The 19368-nt window shown below is 50.7% G+C and overlaps 2 protein-coding genes across 12 annotated transcripts; both read left to right on the top strand.

Annotated features, from left to right (window-relative positions):
* The first annotated feature begins 2091 nt into the window (after positions 1–2091).
* Galt (galactose-1-phosphate uridylyltransferase) lies at positions 2092–6385 on the top strand. Of its 9 annotated transcripts, none has more exons than XM_045157314.1 (11): positions 2092–2278; positions 2562–2731; positions 2971–3046; positions 3140–3188; positions 3314–3443; positions 3803–3859; positions 4007–4129; positions 4354–4486; positions 4588–4671; positions 5216–5370; positions 6206–6385. In XM_045157314.1, exons 1-11 carry the CDS (start codon positions 2197–2199, stop codon positions 6284–6286), a joined length of 1140 nt encoding a protein of 379 aa, XP_045013249.1. In that variant the 5' UTR covers positions 2092–2196; the 3' UTR covers positions 6287–6385. The 9 variants fall into 9 exon arrangements, with proteins under 9 accessions (XP_045013249.1, XP_045013287.1, XP_045013255.1 ...); XM_045157352.1 differs by having other exon boundaries at positions 2114–2278; positions 2594–2731; XM_045157320.1 differs by having other exon boundaries at positions 2235–2360.
* Positions 6386–9672: 3287 nt separating this feature from the next.
* Il11ra (interleukin 11 receptor subunit alpha) lies at positions 9673–19367 on the top strand. Of its 3 annotated transcripts, none has more exons than XM_004658481.2 (13): positions 9674–9711; positions 12919–13018; positions 13279–13339; positions 14716–14885; positions 15012–15126; positions 15295–15327; positions 15414–15580; positions 16719–16882; positions 17524–17665; positions 17935–18057; positions 18171–18267; positions 18470–18552; positions 18966–19367. In XM_004658481.2, the coding sequence occupies exons 2-13, from the start codon at positions 12919–12921 to the stop codon at positions 18980–18982; spliced, it is 1272 nt and encodes a 423-aa protein (XP_004658538.2). In that variant the 5' UTR covers positions 9674–9711; the 3' UTR covers positions 18983–19367. The 3 variants fall into 3 exon arrangements, with proteins under 3 accessions (XP_045016266.1, XP_004658538.2, XP_045016260.1); XM_045160325.1 differs by lacking the exon at positions 9674–9711 and adding an exon at positions 11652–11760; XM_045160331.1 differs by lacking the exon at positions 18470–18552 and having other exon boundaries at positions 9673–9711.
* Position 19368: the final 1 nt, after the last annotated feature.

Consider the following 19368-nt stretch of genomic DNA (forward strand, 5'->3'; position numbering starts at 1 on the left):
AGCTCAGCTGCCAGAAAAATGGAGTCTGGCTTGTCTAAGGGTAGGAGCCTCTCTGCTGTAGTATAGCTCCTAACTCACAGAGTTTCTGTCCTGAATTCCATTGAAGGCTCAGAGGCATCTCATTAAACTGGGAATGTTCTTAGATATCTACATTCAAATCTTGTCATAGGGGATGGGGGTGTACCTCAGTAATAAAGTACTTGCCTAGCAACACAAGAGCGCTGTCCCCCATGCCCAGGTAGGGTCTCAGTCAAGCCCAGGCCGACCTGGAATTCACTCAGGGTGTCTCAGGGTGGCCTCAAACTCACAGTGATCCTCCTACCTCTGCCTCCCAAGTGCTGGGATTAAAGGCGTGCGTCGCCACACATGGCTGAGCCTTGGGTTTTATTTTCATTAGCCCTCAAACAAGCACCTCAAACCTCAGCCTAGCCATTTATTCTCTGCTTAACCTAAGGCCCCTGTTCCTTACTGTCAAGTTTAGACAACATTTAGATGGCTTTTTAAAAAGTGCTCAGGGAGGTATTAATTTTAATTCTATCCTTGTGTTAGCTAACTGGATTGCTTCAAAGATTTAAAACAGGGAAGGGGATGTGTAAAGAAATGATGTCCCCCAAATGGTGGCTGAAGCCTGTGCTTTCTATATTTTTATATTTCTCTTTTTTTCTTTTGTTTTGTTTTGTTATTGAGACTCATCTCACTTTGTTGCTCAGGCTGGTTTAGAACTCATGGGCTCAAATGATCTGCCTCAGTCTGGAAAGTAGCTGGCATGCACTCCACTGTGTTAGGCATATATATCCTTCCTCCCTCCCTCTCTCTCTCTTTTTTTTTAATTTTTAAAATTTTTATTAGCATTTTCTATGATTATAAAAAAAAATCCCATGCCGGGCGTGGTGGCGCACGCCTTTAATCCCAGCACTTGGGAGGCAGAGGTAGGAGGATCACCGCGAGTTCAAGGCCACCCTGAGACTACATAGTGAATTCCAGGTGAGCCTGGGCTAGAGTGAGACCCTACCTCGAAAAACCAAAAAAAAAAAAAAAAAAAAAATCCCATGGTAATTCCCTCCCCCCCCACATTCTCCTTTGAAATTCCATTCTCCATCATATTACCTCCCCGTCACAATCATTGTACTTACATATATACAATATCAACCTATTAAGTACCCTCCTCCCTTCCTTTCTCTTCCCTTTATGTCTTCTCTTCCCTTTATGTCTCCTTTTTAACTTACTGGCCTCTGCTACTAAGTATTTTCATTCTCACGCAGAAGCCCAGTCATCTGTAGCTAGGATCCACATATGAGAGAGAACATGTGGCGCTTGGCTTTCTGGGCCTGGGTTACCTCACTTAGTATAATCCTTTCCAGGTCCATCCATTTTTCTGCAAATTTCATAACTTCATTTTTCTTTACCTCTGAGTAGAACTCCATTGTATAAATGTGCCACATCTTCATTATCCACTCCTCCCTCCCTCTCTTTTTCTTTCCCTTCCCCTTTCTTTGCTTCCTATTCACTTAATTAGGGATTGCATCTGCATATGAAGAGCTGGGCAGGCTGGGCTCAAACTCCAGAGCACACTCTGCTTCATTACTAGGGCTTTCACTCTCTTTTTCCAAACCTGTTCCTGCTGATGGGGATGAAGGTATAATTACAGTGAAGTACCCACTTCTCCTGGCAACATCTGAGGGGACCAGGGTTCAGCTACAGACTGACCTGTACTGGCAAGCTGGCTTCCCCTCTGCCACAGTCACTCGGCAGGTGGCCGGGTGCAAGATCATGCCTTTACTTAACCTAGAATGTAAGCCCCACGAGAGCAGAGGCCACGCCTGGACTTGCGTCCACAGGGGACCTATCTAGGCTTCACCCAGAACCTAGGTAAATATTTGCTGAATGAATGGGCAGATGAGTGAGCACAGCAAAGATGTCTTGTTTCTCGGTGCAGAAGCATTCTGCAGTAAAACCAGTTCTCGCGGAGGTTCTTCCACAGCAGCGGGCCCAGTTCTGGGTGCAGTGGGCTTGTAAATATCACCCTGCACGGCTGCGCTGAGCCCCGCCCCCAGGTGGCAGCCGCTGTCCTCCGGTTGTCACATGCTGGCTGCTGGCCAATCACTGGGGCGGGGCGGAGCAGGACGGGGCCCTTAGGAATGGAAGTGTGAGTCTGGGCCTCGCAGATTATTACCGACGGTCCCCTCCGGCGGCTTCATGTCGCGCAGCGGAACGGATCCTGAGCTGCGCCAGCAGGCGGAGGAGGCGGACGGCCCGGCGGCAACCTTCCGGGCGAGTGGTAATTGCAGGGCGGCGGGGACTCGCTGGGTTGCGGAGCTGAGCCTTCCTCTTCCTTAGGAAGTTCTTGTCCCAACGTCAAGGTCGGTCGGCGCAGCCCCTTCCAGCGTGGGTGGCAGGGCGAGAGATGGGCTGCAGGCCATTTGGCTCTGGAAGGCAAGGTGCCGTCCTTCAGCTCCTGGAAGCCCCGAGCCCTTTGAGCTTGGGCCTGCTCACACGTGAGAGCCGGGGAAGAGGGAGGCACCGTTCTGTTGACTGATCCTGACTCCGGATCCTGTCTCCAGAGCATCAGCACATCCGCTACAACCCGCTGCAGGATGAATGGGTGCTGGTGTCAGCTCACCGCATGAAACGGCCTTGGCAAGGACAAGTGGAGCCCCAGCTTCTGAAGACAGTGCCCCGCCATGACCCCCTCAACCCTCTGTGCCCTGGGGCCACACGAGCCAATGGTGAGGTAAGCCTGTAGGGCCCACAGACGTAGGGTGGGAGTGGGCTGGCGGGAAGTAGCCCTCCTTTAGAGCTGCCTATCACTCACAAGAGGGAGCAGTGCCCTTCCTTTACGTTTATACCCCGCCAAGCTTTTTGGTTCCCTGGAGGGGGTTTTCTTCACCCCCCTTGCAGCCTGTGAAGGCCTCGAAGCCCACCAGATGGTGTATGGGGTGGTCGATGTTTCTAACCTGTCCTTGTCAGTAGGTGAATCCCTACTACGAGGGCACTTTCCTGTTCCACAATGACTTCCCAGCTCTGCAGCCTGATGCCCCGGATCCAGGTACCTTCACTCTAACCATTGTCGGGAAAGAGGGAGGCTGGGCCTCTTGCAGGGAACTTCTACTGCAGAGGGTGATGTGCGCTTTAATCTTAGGACCCAGTGATCACCCCCTTTTTCGAGCTGAGGCTGCCCGAGGAGTTTGGTAATTATGGATTTTCTTGCTTACAGCCTTCAACTCAGGGTTGAAGACTTAAACTGTGGGGGAGGGCCCTGCCCCTAGATCCCAACCCCTGTCCCTCTGTTATCCCTTCCCCCCTCACCACTTAGTAAGGTCATGTGCTTCCACCCCTGGTCGGATGTGACTCTGCCACTCATGTCAGTCCCTGAGATCCGAGCTGTCGTCGATGCATGGGCCTCAGTCACAGAGGAGCTGGGTGCCCAGTACCCTTGGGTGCAGGTCTGTGAGGTTGCCCCTTGCCCTGAACCGGCGGGAAGGGGGCGGTACGACTTTGCAAACTTCCATGGAATAGCATTCCTGTTTCCACAAGGTGTGGTCTTGAGTTGATTTTATGTCTTTTAAAAGAAATATTTATTTACTTATTTATTTGAGAGAGAGAGAGAATGGGGGTGCCAGGGCTTCTAGCTGCTGCAAATGAACTCCAGATGCATGTGCCACCTTGTGTGTCTGGCTTACTGGGGTTCTGGGGAATCAAACCTAGGTTCTTCGGCTTTGCAGGCAAGGGCCTTAACCGTTAAGCCATCTCCCTAGCCCTTATGTCTTTTTGACTATTAGGGCTTTCTACCCCTGCCCAATAGATCTTTGAAAACAAAGGAGCCATGATGGGCTGTTCCAACCCTCACCCCCATTGCCAGGTAAGTGTGTCAGTCACTCCATTGGCTGAATCCAAGCCAGCATTATAGCAAGCATACTGGATTAAGGGGTGGGACAAAAAAAATATAGTAGTAATGTGGAAGCCTGGAGGTAAAGGACTTACCTTCTTTGTTTTTGTCTCTTGGCAGGTGTGGGCCAGCAGTTTCCTGCCAGATATTGCCCAGCGTGAGGAGCGGACCCAGCAGGCTTACCAGAGTCAGCATGGAGAGCCTCTGCTATTGGAATATGGCCGCCAGGAGCTTCTCCGGAAGGTGGGAGAAAGCCATTCCCTGGGTCCCCACAGAGTCCCCAGACTTCTTATCCCCAAAGAGAGAAGTGTGTGAAGGATAAGGGGGAAATGAGGCTAGCATCATCTAAAGGGAAGAGGACATGGGTGGAAGTGTACAGCATCAGTCTGGTTCTTTTCTTCTGCTTCCCCTGCTGTTTGCTGTCTCATATCCACTTTGCTGACCTCGTCTCCATTTTGTGTGCCTAGGAACGTCTGGTCCTAACCAGTGAGCACTGGTTAGTGCTGGTCCCTTTCTGGGCAGTCTGGCCTTTCCAGACACTACTGCTGCCCCGAAGGCATGTGCGACGGCTGCCTGAGCTGACCTCTGCTGAACGTGATGGTTAGTCTCCCAGCTAGGACCCTGGGGCTGGGCATGACATGGGTGGAATGGTTCTGGTAGGCCATCTTGTTCCCAGGCTGAAAGCCAGGTTCTGATTTCAGATCTCGCCTCCATCATGAAGAAGCTCTTGACCAAGTATGACAATCTGTTTGAGACATCCTTTCCCTACTCCATGGGCTGGCATGGTGAGGCTTTTAAAGTACCTGCATGTAGCCCTGACACCATTTCTGGCCTCCCGTGCCCCAGCTCAGGCTTTGAAAAGTGGTGGGGGGAGTGTTTATAGCAGGGACTGAGGGTGGAGCAGCAAACTTGGTGAAACCATCACTAGGGTGCTTTTTAATGTTCGGGCTCCTCTCTGGTGGAAGATACTCAACAGATGCAATTTTTCAGGTAACAGACCCTGGCTTAAAGATAGGGTGGTAAGGGCTGGAGAGATGGCTTAGCGGTTAAACGCTTGCCTGTGAAGCCTAAGGACCCCGGTTCGAGGCTCGGTTCCCCAGGTCCCATGTTAGCCAGATGCACAAGGGGGCGCACCCGTCTGGAGTTCGTTTGCAGAGGCTGGAAGCCCTGGCGCGCCCATTCTCTCTCTCTCCCTCTATCTGTCTTTCTCTCTGTGTGTCTGTCGCTCTCAAATAAATAAATAAATAAAAATTTAAAAAAAAAGATAAGGTGGTAGAATGAAAACCTGAGATAGAGCTCTCCCTGCCATCTGTGCCTTCTTCTTGTCAGGGGCTCCCACAGCGTCGGAGGCTGGGACCAACTGGGACCATTGGCAGCTGCACGCTCATTACTACCCGCCGCTCCTGCGCTCTGCTACAGTCCGGAAATTCATGGTTGGCTATGAAATGCTTGCCCAGGCTCAGCGGGACCTTACTCCTGAGCAGGTCATTACATTCCTTGGAGCATCCTGGGTTTACAGGTCCTCTTTCTCCCCACTTCCTCAAGGGATTCCCAACAATTATGACCTTGAGAATCTTTGTTAAAAACCTAGAACAGGGCATGGTGGTGTATGCCTTTAATCCTAGCACTTTGGAGAAGAAGTAGAAAGATTACCATGAGTTTGAGGCCACCCTGAGATTACATAGTGAATTCCAGGTCAGTCTGGACTAGAGTGAGACCCTACCTCAAAAAACCAAAAAAGAAAAAAAAAAAAGCTGGGTGTGGTGGTGCATGCCTTTAATCCCAGCACTTGGGAGGCAGAGGTAGGAGGATCGCAGTGAGTTCCAGGCCACTCTGAAACTATATATTGAGTTCCAGGTCAGCCTGGGCTAGTGTGAAACCTTACCTTGAAAAAACAAACAAACAAACAAACAAACAAACAAAAAACACCTAGACATTTCTAGAAACTCAGTTGTTCTCCACTCCATCTTTTTTTTTTTTTTAAATTTATTATTATTATTTATTAGAGACAGAGGGAGACAGAGTGAGAATGGGCACTCCAGGGCCTCTAGCCACTGCAAACGAACTACAGATGCTTACGCCACCATGTGCATCTGGCTTATGTGGGACCTGGAGAATTGAACCTGGGTCCTTAGGTTACACAGGCATGTGCCTTAACCACTAAGCCATCTCTCCAGCCCCTCCACTCCATCTTTTGATATTCGAGCTATCCCTGTCACCAGCCTCCAAATCCCACAAACCCTCCCCAGTGTCTTCTGAGCATTCACACCTCCATGCTATCATTCTCACCCTCCTAATTGCCCTTTGTGCTCCTTCTAGGCTGCTGAAAGACTAAGAGCACTTCCTGAGATACATTACAGCCTGGGGCCGAAAGACTTGGAGGCAGCAGCCATCAGCTGACCTTGCTGACGACAGTACCTTGACTTCTTTTGCCCGAGAGAACTGGGGCCTGGAGTTTGGATAGACGTGTCATCAATAAAACTGCTTTCTCAAACTTTATGTATTTTGACATGAGGGGAGTGAGAACTGTAACATTCAGGGTTCTAGGCTGTGTGACTTTCAGCCTTTTTTTTTTTTTTCTTGCCTACAAATGTGTAAAACGTTGATGTAAAAATTCACTCCCAAGACAGGCATGGTGGTGCATGTTTGTAATTCTAGCACATGGGAGGCTGAGAAAGGAGGGTTGTGTGAGGCCAGCCTGAGCTACTAAGTAAGACCCTGTCTCTAAAACCTAAATCAAACCAGGCCAAGTGGCACAGACCTGTAAACTCAGTTACTCAGGGGGGTGAGGCAAGAGGATCATAAGTTCAAAGTCAGTCTGGGCAGCTTAGTGAGACCCTGTCTCAAATTCAAAGGTACAAAGGGGCACTGGGGAAATAGCTCAGGAGTAGGGCTTTTGCCTAGCCATGTATAGGCCCTAGGTTCAGTCTCCTCCCAAGTACCCCTCTTCCCAAATTCTACTTCAGATCTCTGAACACAGTGTAGATTCCTTCACTTGTAACATAGACATCATTCATGTTTAGAGAACAGTTTCAAAATATGTGTTCTTAGCTGTGGCTGAGGCTTTGGGAAGGCCAGAATCCTCTTTATCACCAAGCCTGATGTCAGTTCACCAAGTCTAGGCTGACTTTTGTGGGGAGAGTTCTGGTCCTGGTGGTCAGTGGCCAGCCTCTGGGCTGCTGGCCAGAACCCTGACTTTGTGTGTGGCTGTAGTTTGGCTCTGCTCCTGCCCACAGGGGCTGAAGGGACGGGTTGGGAGCATGCATGTGGCTTTGTGTCCTTGGCGTCCTGATGCTCCCACGTGCAGTATGTAGTCTCACTATCCCTGTAACTCCCATGCTACAGTCATTGCATAGGGCAGTAGATAGTGCTGGCCAGGAAAAGGCAGCCAAAGATAGGAGCCCCAGAGCCTGAACGGAAGCTGCGACTCTCAGTATGACCCTGGTTTACCTCCTCCGAATGTTTCCCCGTGGGATAGTGGGGAAAACAACAGGAGACCAGATATTACCTGGTGGCTTCCTTTTTTTAAAATTTACTTATTTTTTTCTTTTCAATTTTTTTTATTAACAACTTCCAGGATTATAAAAAAATTTCCATGGTAATGCCCTCCCCCCACTTGAAACTGCATTCTCCATCATATGCCCTCCCCCTCTCAGTCAGTCTCTCTTTTATTTTGATGTCATGATCTTTTCCTCCTATTATGATGGTCTTGTGTAGGTAGTGTCAGGCACTATGAGGTCATGGATATCCAGGCCATTTAAACAATTTTTTTTTATTATTATTTATTTGAGAGCGACAGACACAGAGAGAAAGACAGATAGAGGGAGAGAGAGAGAATGGGCGTGCCAGGGCTTCCAGCCTCTGCAAATGAACTCCAAATACGTGCGCCCCCTTGTGCATCTGGCTAACGTGGGACCTGGGGAACTGAGCCTCGAACCGGGGTCCTTAGGCTTCACAAGCAAGCACTTACCGCTAAGCCATCTCTCCAGTCCTATCCAGGCCATTTTGTGTCTGAAGGACCATGTTGTAAGGAGTCCTACCCTTCCTTTGGCTCCTACATTCTTTCTGCCACCTCTTCCGCAATAGACCCTGGAAGGGTTTTTTTTTTTTAAGTTAGGGTTTCATTTGCCCAGGCTGACCTGGAACACACTCTGTAGTCCCAGGCTGTCTTCAAAACTTGTGGTGATCCTTCTACCTCTGCCTCCCCAGTGCTGGGATTAAAGGCATGTCCCACTATGCCCGGTTTATGTCTTCCAAATTTTAAGGTGAAAGTAAGGCTGTGAGATATGCAAGTATGGCCAGAAGGTCCTTTCCCAGAACTGAGTCCCAGGGTTGGGAAATCACACTGAACCTGGGCAATCAATAGATCTGTCCCAGAAGAACTCCGGTTGCCTGTGTTCCAACCCAGGGTCTTTTTTCCTGAGGCTGTGGTGGGGAGGTGCACAGGACTTGGGACTGTTGCCTTTCTCTTGAGGCTCATAGGACTAGGAGTCTTGGCTGGTTTACTTATTTGTTGATTGACTGAGGTAGCCAACGCTGGCCTGGAACTCACTGTTGTCCCACAGCCATCCTCCTCCCTGTGCCTCCCCAAAGCGGGGTTTAAAGGCATATACCACCATGTCTGCGTTGCTGTTTTCTTTTTCTTTCTTTCTTTCTTTTTTTTCTAGGTGGGTTTCACTCTAGCCCAACCTGACCTAGAATTCACTATGGAGTCTCAGGGTGGCCTTAAACTCACAGTGATCCACCTACCTTTGCCTCCCGAGTGCTGGGATTAAAGGCGTGAGCCACCATGCCCGGCTTGGCTGTTTTCTTAAGCGACACATAAACACACACACATACACACACACACTCCTTTACACCTCTGCCCTGTTTCATCTTGAGTTTATTTTCTCTCTCTTTTTTTTGTTTTGTCTAGGTAGGGTCTCACGCTAGTCCAGGCTGACCTGAAACTCCCTATATGGTCTCAGGGTGGCCTGTAACTCTCAGCCATCCTCCTACCTCTGCCCCCAGAGTGCTGGGATTAAAGGCCCTTGAGTTTATTTTCTTAAACTACACACACATGGGCTGGAGAGATGGCTTAGCGGTTAAGCGCTTGCCTATGAAGCCTAAGGACCCCGGTTCGAGGCTTGGTTCTCCAGGTCCCACGTTAGCCAGATGCACAAGGAGGTGCACGCGTCTGGAGTTCGTTTGCAGTGGCTGGAAGCCCTGGCGCGCCCATTCTCTCTCTCTCCCTCTGTCTTTCTTTCTGTCTGTCACTCTCAAATAAATAAAAAATGAACAAAAAATATTTAAAAAAAAAAACTACACACACACACACACACACCTTTACACCTCTGCCTTGTCTCATCTTGAGTTTAGAGATTCTGACCTAGCTGCTAAGGGTGGGATATGTATATTCTAAAAGCATAATCTTCAACATAGTTTGAAACTTTGACCAACTCCTCCTTGCTTATCTTATCTGGAGTAAGGGGCACCTTCAACTTCTCCAGTCACCTGCTCAGTGGCTCCTGACCCTGAGGCTTTGTGCACAGCTGGGAGGGAGAAGGGCCTGAGGCCTTCCAGGTCCCAGGAGTGCAGCTCCAGGTTCTGTCCTGGGCATCCTTCTCGCCGATCCCAGACGGGACAGGAAGTGTCCGGAGGAGGTGGGGGTGGAAGTGATTGGCAGTCGGAGGCTCCAATGGGCCGAGAGCCCCCCTAGTTCACCTCTCTCCTTCCATTGGCGCCTGGACGGAGCCGCCCCCACTGTGAGCCCTGTGCGGGAGGGAGTGGAGGCCGGGGCAGAGGGCGAGGGCGGAGGGCGCTGGCGGCGGCGGCCGCCGCGGAAGGTGAGCCCTGGTGGGGCCCGCGGGTGTTGACTCCGAAGTCGTGCCAAGAGGGGGCAGGGCAGGGTGGTGCATGATCTGAAGGGCCCGGAGTGACCGATGGACTGATAGCGTGCCTGTCTGTGTGACGATGTCAGCGTGTGAGACTCCGTAACTTGGTGCAGCTGTCAGCTAATGGGACTGCGCGTGTCTGTGCTTGTGGCCAAGTTTGCATGCGGTGGACCACGGGTGCTGTCAATAGACGTGCGTGTGTGTGTGGAGAGAGAGAGAGAGAGGGAGAGAGAGAGAGAGAGAGAGAGATGGCTATTTGTGGTGTATGATAGGGACTGTGATCACATTAGGGAATGTGTTTTGGGAAGGTTTCTGTGTGAGGTTTAAAATTTTGCCCACCAGTGTGAGTGGGTGGCTGGGTTTGTGTGTGCCAGTGTGTGACTTAAGCAGCAATAACAGGGCAAAAGTGCAACTGTGTGTGTGTGTCCTGTGTTCTGACTTAGACCCTGTGGAAGTGTAGCTGTGTTCATACATTGGGGACTACTTCCCTTGCTGGGGGGAATAACCTTTCTACTTAGACAGACTTCATCCCCACCACACGTGGCTTCCCTTCTTCTTGCCCAGAATTCCATGGGGCAGAAGGTGCCGAGGATGTAGCTCAGTGGTAGAGTACTTGCCTAGCATGAACCAGGTTCAAAATTTCATCCCCAGTACTGCCAAAAAAATAAGAGTCCCCCCCCCACTCACCTACTGCGCATTATTTTCCATTTCCCTGTGTGACTCGGTTTCTTTGCATTTTCTTCTCTCTTTCCCCATGATCATTTTCGCGGAGATGTTTTTCCTCTGTGTTTCTTCTCTCAGCTGTCCCTGTGCTTCTGCCTTTCTTTCTTTTTTTTTTTTTTTTCCCCAAGGTAAGGTCTCTTTCTAACCCAGGCTGACCTGGAATTCACTATGTAGTCTCAGGGTGGCCTCGAACTCACAGTGATCCTCCTACCTCTGCCTCCTGAGAGCTGGGATTGAAGGCGTGCATCACCACGCCCAGCCCTGTGCTGCGGCTTTTCTAATTCTGCTCTCAGACTCTGTTTCTCAGTGTCCCTCTGCTTGACTTTCTTTCTTGTTTACTCTTGTGTCTGGCCACTTGAATTCTTGTCCCAGTGATGAGGTGCTGGTCTGCCATTGCTAAGCGCTTCCCTCTTGATGAGGAGTTGATTTTAGGATATGCTGTGACCCCCCCCCCCACCCCACCTCAGAGGCTGTGTGTGTGTCTGTCTCTGAGTATTGCTGACATGTGTAAATAGGTCTGAGCCCAAGTAAGGATGTCTGAGTGATCAGTGTGACCATGAATGACTGTATCTGAGAGTGAGTATGAGGGGAAGCGTGGGGCTTGTGTATCTGGCAACAAGGGACCAAAGGCATTTCCTGGTGCTGGGGCCCAAAGAGTAGAGGGGGAGGTGAGAAATGGCTTGAACTTTTAGAGGAGGGGGAACTGGTCTCTGGCCTTTCCTTGTATCCCCCCAGTTTGAGGCCTCCCTTCCCCTGGAAACAGTCAGCTGTGCACTAAGGAGACATTTGCTGGGGAGTGGAAAGAATGGGGAAGGAGCATCTCTTTGTGTTTTTGTTTGATGGCATCCACGTGTGTTCAAGGGAGTATCTTTGTGGTAGTTAACTGCAGCGAGTGAGTCCATGCTGGAATGCGGCTTTGATGGCTGTGTGAAAACACAGGGAATCTCCCACTGACAGGGACATAACCAAAAACAATCCTCCTCTCCCTCTTGCTGGTCCTGGCTGTTTCTTTGGCTTCCTTTCCAGCTTGGGGGGAGGCCTCTTCCCTTCCCAGGCCCTGGGGTAGAAGGGGAGGAGGGAAGGGGAGAAGAGGGAGAGGGTGGGAGGAGGGGGCCTGGCTAGGGGTGGCAAGCTCTGAGGCTTAGAGGGGGCGGGGCAGGGAAGGAGAAGAAGGGGATGGTTCTGGGGTCCTGGAACTGAGTGGAGCAGAGGTCCATTCCGTAGCTGGTCAGAGGAAGTCTTGGAGGCCATGGACACTCAGCCACTGGGATTTCCGAGGTAGGGTGGGGCCAGAAAGGGTAAAAGTGGCAGGGGAGTGGGCAGGGATGGGCAGTGAGACACACTCAGGTTGATACAGACATGTGGGGACCTCTGTCCCATTCTACTCTGGAGAGCTTTTTGGCACTCTTCACCCATCCCTTCATTCCCTCCTGCCTTTTTTCTTTTGCTGACCCCTATCCAGAATCTTCTCTCCTAGCACCCTACCTCTCCTATATACATGTTTCTCTTACTTTGAGTCCCCACTGTTCTCAACCCAGTTCTCAGCTCATTGAGACCCCCACTGGCTCTGTTCCTGAACACAGAGTGATCTTTTCTCTTGGTGCTGTGGCCCCCCACACTAGGCGCCTGTCCCCAAAGGCTCCCAGCTCTCCTCCCTTCTCCGCCACCCTGTCTCCATCTCCATCTGCTGGCTCCGTGCCCGCCCCCAGCCTTTGGCAACAGTCAGGGCATCTGGATCCGCTTAACTGTGCAGCCCCAGACTGCACCCTAGCTCCATCCAGCCTCACAGGCTTGAGACCAATAGCATTTCAAGCCAGGCCTAGCTGAGTAGCCCAAGTAGCCAGAGCAAAGATCCAGGCCCAAGCTAGAGGCTTGGCAGCCAGAGCAGGGCTAGGCCTCATGGTGGGATTGCAGGGTATGTTTGGACCCACCATGACAGCCTCCCATTCCAGGCTTGATACATTTGCCCTATGTTAGTCAGAGCCAGTGATTAGCCCCGGACAGGTGGGGGGTGGGGTGAATGTCAAGATTCTCAACAGCTGGACTGTATGGGTTAATGGGAGTGGTGGAGTCAGTGCCAGCCCTTGGTGCCAGGGGTGGGCGCCAAGGGCGGTGTGTGTATGGGGGGGGTGGTTGCTGGCACAGTCTGTTGCCTCCGGCTTTTGTTCTGGGCCCCAAGCCCAGGACTAAGATGGAGGATGTGTGTGTGTGTGTGTGTGTGTGTGTGTGTGTGTGTGCATGTGTGTGCACATAAGTGTATACAGCACTGAATATATGGTGGAAAAGGGGACTTCAGGTCAGATCCCCTAATCATTTCTGGTAGCTTTACTCCTCTTGATGCCTCATTTTCCCCAGCAGTTTGGAGAGGAGGTAGTAGGCTTTAGTCTTCTTTTTCAAGGATGGGATCTCCTAACACTGCCTCTCTGTCCCCCACAGATGAGCAGCAGCTGCACAGGGCTGAGCAGGGTCCTGGTGGCCGTGGCTGCAGCCCTGGTGTCTTCTTCCTCCCCCTGCCCCCAGGCCTGGGGTCCCCCAGGTAAGAAAAATACTGCTGTTATGACCTCCCAGCTTGGATTTGGGATTTGTCATTCTCATAGTGCCCTCTTCCCATTGGCCCAGTTTAGGATCCCTCCCCTGATCTCTAACAACCAGGATCCCAAGTATAACTTGGTGCTTTGAGACAATGACTTAGACTGTTAAGGGCTTAACAGTCTGCTCCTTACCCTGCCATTCTCATAAATTGGTGGTGTGTGGGGAGGTAAAAGACAAGCCTTACCTCAGAAGTGCCCTTCACAGGGGTCCAGTATGGGCAGCCTGGCAGGTCGGTGATACTGTGTTGTCCTGGAGTGAGTGCTGGGTAAGTACCCCACATGCCTGGTGATGCAATCATGACCTTTTCTTTACTCTGCCCAGACGGCATATTTCTTCCCATCCTTGCTTTCTCTGACTGTAATTCTCATCTCTATCTTAAACCCTCTACCCATTCCTTATTCAATAGAAAATTAGTCTACTGCTTGCCTGGCATGCACAGGGTCCTATTTAAAAAAAAAAAAAAAAATCAGGGCTGGCTGGGTGTGGTGGTGTATGCTTTTATTCCCAGCACTTGGGAGACAGAGGTAGGAGGATCGCCTTGAGTTTGAGGTCACCCTGAGACTACATAGTGAATTCCAGGTCAGCCTGGGCTAGAGTGAGACCCTACCTCAAAAAACAAAGAAAACAAAAAAATCAGGGCTGGAGAGATTGCTCAGTGGTTAAGGTGCTTGTCTGCAAAGCCTAATGACCTAGGTTCCATTCCCCAGTACCCACATAAAGCCAGATACCCAAAGTGGCACATGCATCTGGAGTTCATTTGCAGTGGCTGGAGTCCCTGGTGTGTACATTCTGTCTGTCTCTCTTCTTTCTCTATCTCTCTCAGCTTGCAAATCAATAAAAACATTGAAAAAAAATCAACCAATGTATATTGTTTTGAGCGCCTGCTAAGTGCCTGGCCTAGTCTGGGCTGTAAGATAGAGCAATGTGCAAGTCAGGTAAGGTGCCTGCTTTCACAGAGCTTACATCCTAGTGAAGAAAGTAGTAAGCAAACAAGAATCTTGCCAGGCCTGGCATGGTGGCACACGCCTTTAATCCCAGCACTTGGGAGGCAGAGGCAGGAGGGTCACTGAGTTTAAGTCTACCCTGAGACTACATAGTGAATTCCAGGTCAGTCTGGGCTAGAGTGAGATCCTACCTTGAAAAACAAAAACAAAACAAAACAAAAAGGTGCCAGGTCAGAAAAGAGGCACATAGATTAGGGTAATATTATTCCAGACAGAGGGAATTGCTAGTGCAAAGATCCTGAGGTGGGAATGAGCTCAGTCAAGCCTGCTGTGGAAGAGAAAACAGCAATGTGGCCGGGGGCGGGGGTGGGTGGGGAGGGAGGAGCTGGAGAAGGAAAATAAGGCAAGGGCTAGATCACAAGGGGCCCTACAGGAATTTGGGTTTGAGTTTAGTCTTCTTTCTTTTCTTTTTCTTGTTTGGTGCCTGGGGATGGCCTGGAATTTCCTATGTAGCCTAGATTGGCTTCAAACTAACAAACCTCCTGTCTTGGCCTCCTGAGTGCTGGAATGACAGGCATGGCTCACACTGCCTGGCAGGGAATTGGAGTTTTATTGCATGGATACTCAGAAAGCTCATGGAAAAGCTACATGACCTGACTTAGACTCTCTGTGTTTCATCATCTCATCTTACCTCCAGGACCCCGGTGTCCTGGTTTCGTGATGGGGAGTCAAGGCTGCTCAAGGGGCCTGATTCTGAACTAGGGCATGAACTGATCCTGGCCCAGGTGGACAGCGCTGATGAGGGCACTTACATCTGCCACACCCTGGATGGTGCACTTGGGGGCACAGTGACCCTGAAGCTGGGCTGTGAGTTAGAGAGGATGGCAATGAGGGGCTGTGGGATTCCCAAGGAAATATGGGGCCTGAGTACGCCCTCTGGGTTAAGGAGGAGCTGGGGACTGCTTAGTGTCCAATTATACCCTTTGCCTCTAGTTCCCCCAGCTCGTCCTGTGGTCTCATGCCAAGCAGCCGACTATGAAAACTTCTCCTGTACTTGGAGTCCCAGCCAGGTCAGCGGTTTGCCCACCCGCTACCTCACCTCCTACAGGTGTGTGTGTGCGCGCGTGTGCATGTGATTGCTGTGTGTGCCTATGCAATTTGGTTTGCTGGCATGATATATGGATGTGGGAGGCCAGGGTGGAGGTTCTGGGAAGTACTCAGAGAGGGCAGCGGGCACTCTTTTCCTTCTGACCTCAGATGGCCCCCTCCTTACCAGGAAGAAGACCATGCCAGGAGCTGAGAGTCAGAGGTAGGACGTGAGGATGAGGCTGGGGGCTTTAGCTTGTGACCCACTGTGGGTACTTCCAAAGCTCAAGATCACATCCTCCCTCCTAGAATGAGTCCATCCACAGGACCCTGGCCGTGCCCACAGGACCCTCTAGGGGCTGCCCGCTGTGTGGTCCATGGGGCAGAGTTCTGGAGCCAGTACCGGATTAATGTGACTGAGGTGAACCCACTGGGCGCCAGCACACGTCTTCTGGATGTCAGCTTGCAGAGTATCTGTGAGTACCCACCCTATGTCTCCTTCCTTCCAGAGTCCCATCTGAGACCTTAGACAGACTTAGTTCTCCAAACTTAGTCCCCCACACTTCAGCCCCCAAACAAGCTTCTCCCAACGTAGGTTCCGTTTCACACAGAGACTGAGAAGTCAAATGGATGGCCCCATTACCTCTGTACATACTATTGAGGGTGGCAGCCACTACCCAATGGATCCTTCTGGCTGCCTATCTTCAGAGGTGATTCCTGCTTCTAGACCTCATGCTTAAAGTGTCCTCCCTGGCCAAGAGAAGACCCTGCTGGCCCCTCCTTTTTCTTGATCCACATATGAGAGGGAGGAGGGCAGTACAACTTAAGCTAGAATTTGGGCAATTCGTCTTTCTTAGATGGAAAGAAAATCTCTCTTCTATTCATTCAACAAATCTTTCACAACTCCATTCCCAGATTGCAGTGTCATCATCTTCTCTTTTATTATTTATTTATTTATTTATTTTTCAAGGTAGGGTCTCGCTCTAGTCCAGGCTGACCTGGAGTACACTATGTAAAGTCTCAGGGTGGCCTCCAACTCAAGGTGATCCTCCTACCTCTGCCTTCCGAGTGCTGGGATTAAGGGTGTATGCCACCACGCCTGGCTTATTTTTTGTTTTTGTTTTTTTTCTTGCTTTTTCGCGGTAGGGTCTCACGCTAGCCCAGGCTGACCTGAATTCACTATGTCATCTCAGGCTGGCCTTGAAATCACAGCGTGATCCTCCTACCTCTGCCTCCTGAGTGCTGGGATTAAAGGCATGCGCCACCACACTGGTGCAGCTTCTCTTATAGTAGAGATCACAGACAGGTTTTGAAGCTAAATGGGTGATGATCAAATTTGAGATTGCCCCTTCTCTCCTGGAAGTCTCTGGCTAAATACACAACTTGGGAAATGGTAGGGAAGGGATAAAAACCGGGCGTGATGGCACACAACCTTTAATCCCAGCACTCAGGAAGCAGAGGTAGGAGGAATGCCATGAGTTTGAGGCCACCCTGAGACTACATGGTTAATTCCAGGTCAGCCTGGACCAAAGTGAGACCCTACCTCCAAAAGCTAAAAAAACAAACAAACAAAAACCTGTCACCTAACCTGACTTTGTGTCTGTCTGCCCTCAGTGCGTCCTGACCCACCCCAGGGGCTGCGGGTAGAGTCAGTACCTGGTTACCCCCGACGCCTGCGTGCCAGCTGGACATATCCTGCCACCTGGCCCCGCCAGCCCCACTTCCTGCTCAAGTTTCGGTTGCAGTACCGTCCAGCACAGCATCCAACCTGGTCCACGGTAAGGGCTGCAGTGTGTCTCATCCTTAGGCTGAGGTCACTGGTTTCAAGACCCTGGGTATTCTGCATAGCCTCCAGGTGATGGCAGGTCCTTACAGAGGTGGAGTTGAGTGCTGGGAAGATAGACTGAGTCTCTGCCCTGGGGACAGAAGTGGCTTTCATTAGAGGCAATTCTTCATATGAGTATTTCTGTGCCTAGCTAAGGATAACAGTGGATTCCTATGTCTGGGGATGTCAAAGATTGGCTGGCATTTGTTCTTGGAAGCAGTCCATTAGATCATACCATGTATTCAGTGATGTCTGCCTGCTGAGTATCATGCTACATATTTTGCATGTTATCTTGGTTGGGTATATTTACCTTTGTTTTGCATATTAAGAAACTGAGGCATAGAGAGGCTAGAAGTTCACCCCATAAGTGTTTTAGCAAAGGTATAAACCTAGGCACATTGACAACAACAGCCCAAGTTACCACTGCATACCCCAGACATGGACTTTTTCCCATCAGCCATCCTACGTGAGGCCTAGACCCTGTGCCAGGCTAACAGAGATGGCACTGGGAGGGTGGTCTTGGCAGGCTGGGACTGGACAGGCTCTTCCTTTTACAACCTGAGCCACACCTTGAGGAACTATCTTCACCCCCAGATGGAGCCCACTGGCTTGGAGGAGGTGATCACAGACGCTGTGGCTGGGCTGCCTCATGCAGTTCGTGTCAGTGCCAGGGACTTTCTGGATGCTGGCACCTGGAGTGCCTGGAGCCCGGAGGCCTGGGGCACTCCTAGCACTGGTGAGAGAAAAAAGCCAATGAAAAGGGCAGAGGCCTCACCTGAGAGCATCTATTAGCTGCACAGTTGTGCACATTCTCCTCTTCCCAGGTCGTAGCCTTAGCCTTGGTGGCCTGCTTCCCCATTTTGCCTCTCAAGCCCTGCCCAAGTTGTCTACAAGCCAGATCTGCAGAAGCTGGCCTTCCCCTTTTGAGCTCCTAGGCCCCTACTTCAAACCCAGAATCTGCCCTCACCCCCACTATCATACTCCTCAGGTTTCATCTTCCTTCAGGTCCCTTGCAGAATGAGCTATCTGTTGGGAGCCAGCTACACATGCTGCAGCAGGAGGCAGTAGCCCAGGAGGACAGCCCCACTCCTTCAAGGCCTTCGCTGAAGCCAGACCCACAGCCACTTGGTGAGTTTGGATGGATGGGCAAAGGCTTGTAGAGGAGGAAAGTCCCAGAGAGAAGTGGGCACCGAGCTTGGTTAGGTTTGCACTGACAGTGGCATGTGTCCTTCTCCCCTCAGATCAAAGGGACCCCTTGGAGCAAGTGGCTGTGCTGGCACCTTTGGGGATCTTCTCTTTCCTGGGACTGGCTGCTGGGGCTCTGGCCCTGGGACTCTGGTAAGTTACTGTCCCTGGTGCTTCAGCCTCAAACCTCTCCAGATGCTCTATTGCCTAAAGACCATATCCATCTGCATACCTTACAATTTCCTGCTGATTGCCCACTGCACCTGATTCTAAAATTTCCTCTTCCCACCTGACTTTCCACACTCCATACTTGATGATTCACACCGATTCCTGACTGCGTACTAAATTGCTGCAGGCTGAGGCTGAGACGGGGTGGGAAAGATGGACCTCAAAAGCCTGGGTTATTGGCCCCGATGATTCCAGTGGACAAGCTTCCAAGTGAGTAGGACCTCCAGGACCTCTGGCTTGAGAGACTGATGCCTTCCCTAGTAATTTTAAGGGTGTTGGAATCTGAGTTGGGTCTCCACATTCTTACAGTGTCAAGGTTGGGAACTAGACCTTGTGAGGATATTGGGGATTCTAGATGGGCTCTCCTCATTTTAAGGGGTGAAGACTCATAACTGGGTACCCACTCTTTTTCCTTCTTGGGATATCTTGGATCAATGCTTGCTACCCTCCCTCATTTTACCTGGGCTCAGAGCTATGTCTCCTTCTGCATCTTTAGAGTGTATGGCTCCCTCAAAATTGTTTCTGTATACCTTGTCATAGTATTGGGCTTGGAACAAGCCTCTTATATTCTGTCTGGACCAAGACCCAGTCATCATTTCCTGATCTGCCTCCTGATCTTCTAGGAGCTGCAAACCTGTAGAGGACCCAGGAGAACTTCAGCTGAATTCACCTGTAATCATGTCATGCTAGGGTGCCTATGTGGACACACGGAACCAACCAGAGCAGTAGATCTCTATGGATGAATGTTTCAGCTGGAAGTTCTGAGCCCATTTCTTTGAAATTTGCCAGCTGAAAGGTGTCTGGAACTCTGATGTCATCCCAGAGGTGGAAATCCACCTGAGGAGTGTATGTAGGTGTGCATGTCTGTGTCCATATGGGACCAAGTGTATGTGAGAAAGGGAGCATGTATTCTCTGATGTGTGTATGTTGGTGCTTGAAGAATGTATGTGGGTCCTTAGCTCTTGGCTTTGGGGCCCTTTAGGGACTGTGAAGAGTTGAAATAAAGACCAAGGAAGAGTTTTGGAG

The sequence above is a fragment of the Jaculus jaculus genome, chromosome 1 (assembly GCF_020740685.1).
Source record: "Jaculus jaculus isolate mJacJac1 chromosome 1, mJacJac1.mat.Y.cur, whole genome shotgun sequence".
Classification (NCBI taxonomy): Eukaryota; Metazoa; Chordata; class Mammalia; order Rodentia; family Dipodidae; genus Jaculus; species Jaculus jaculus.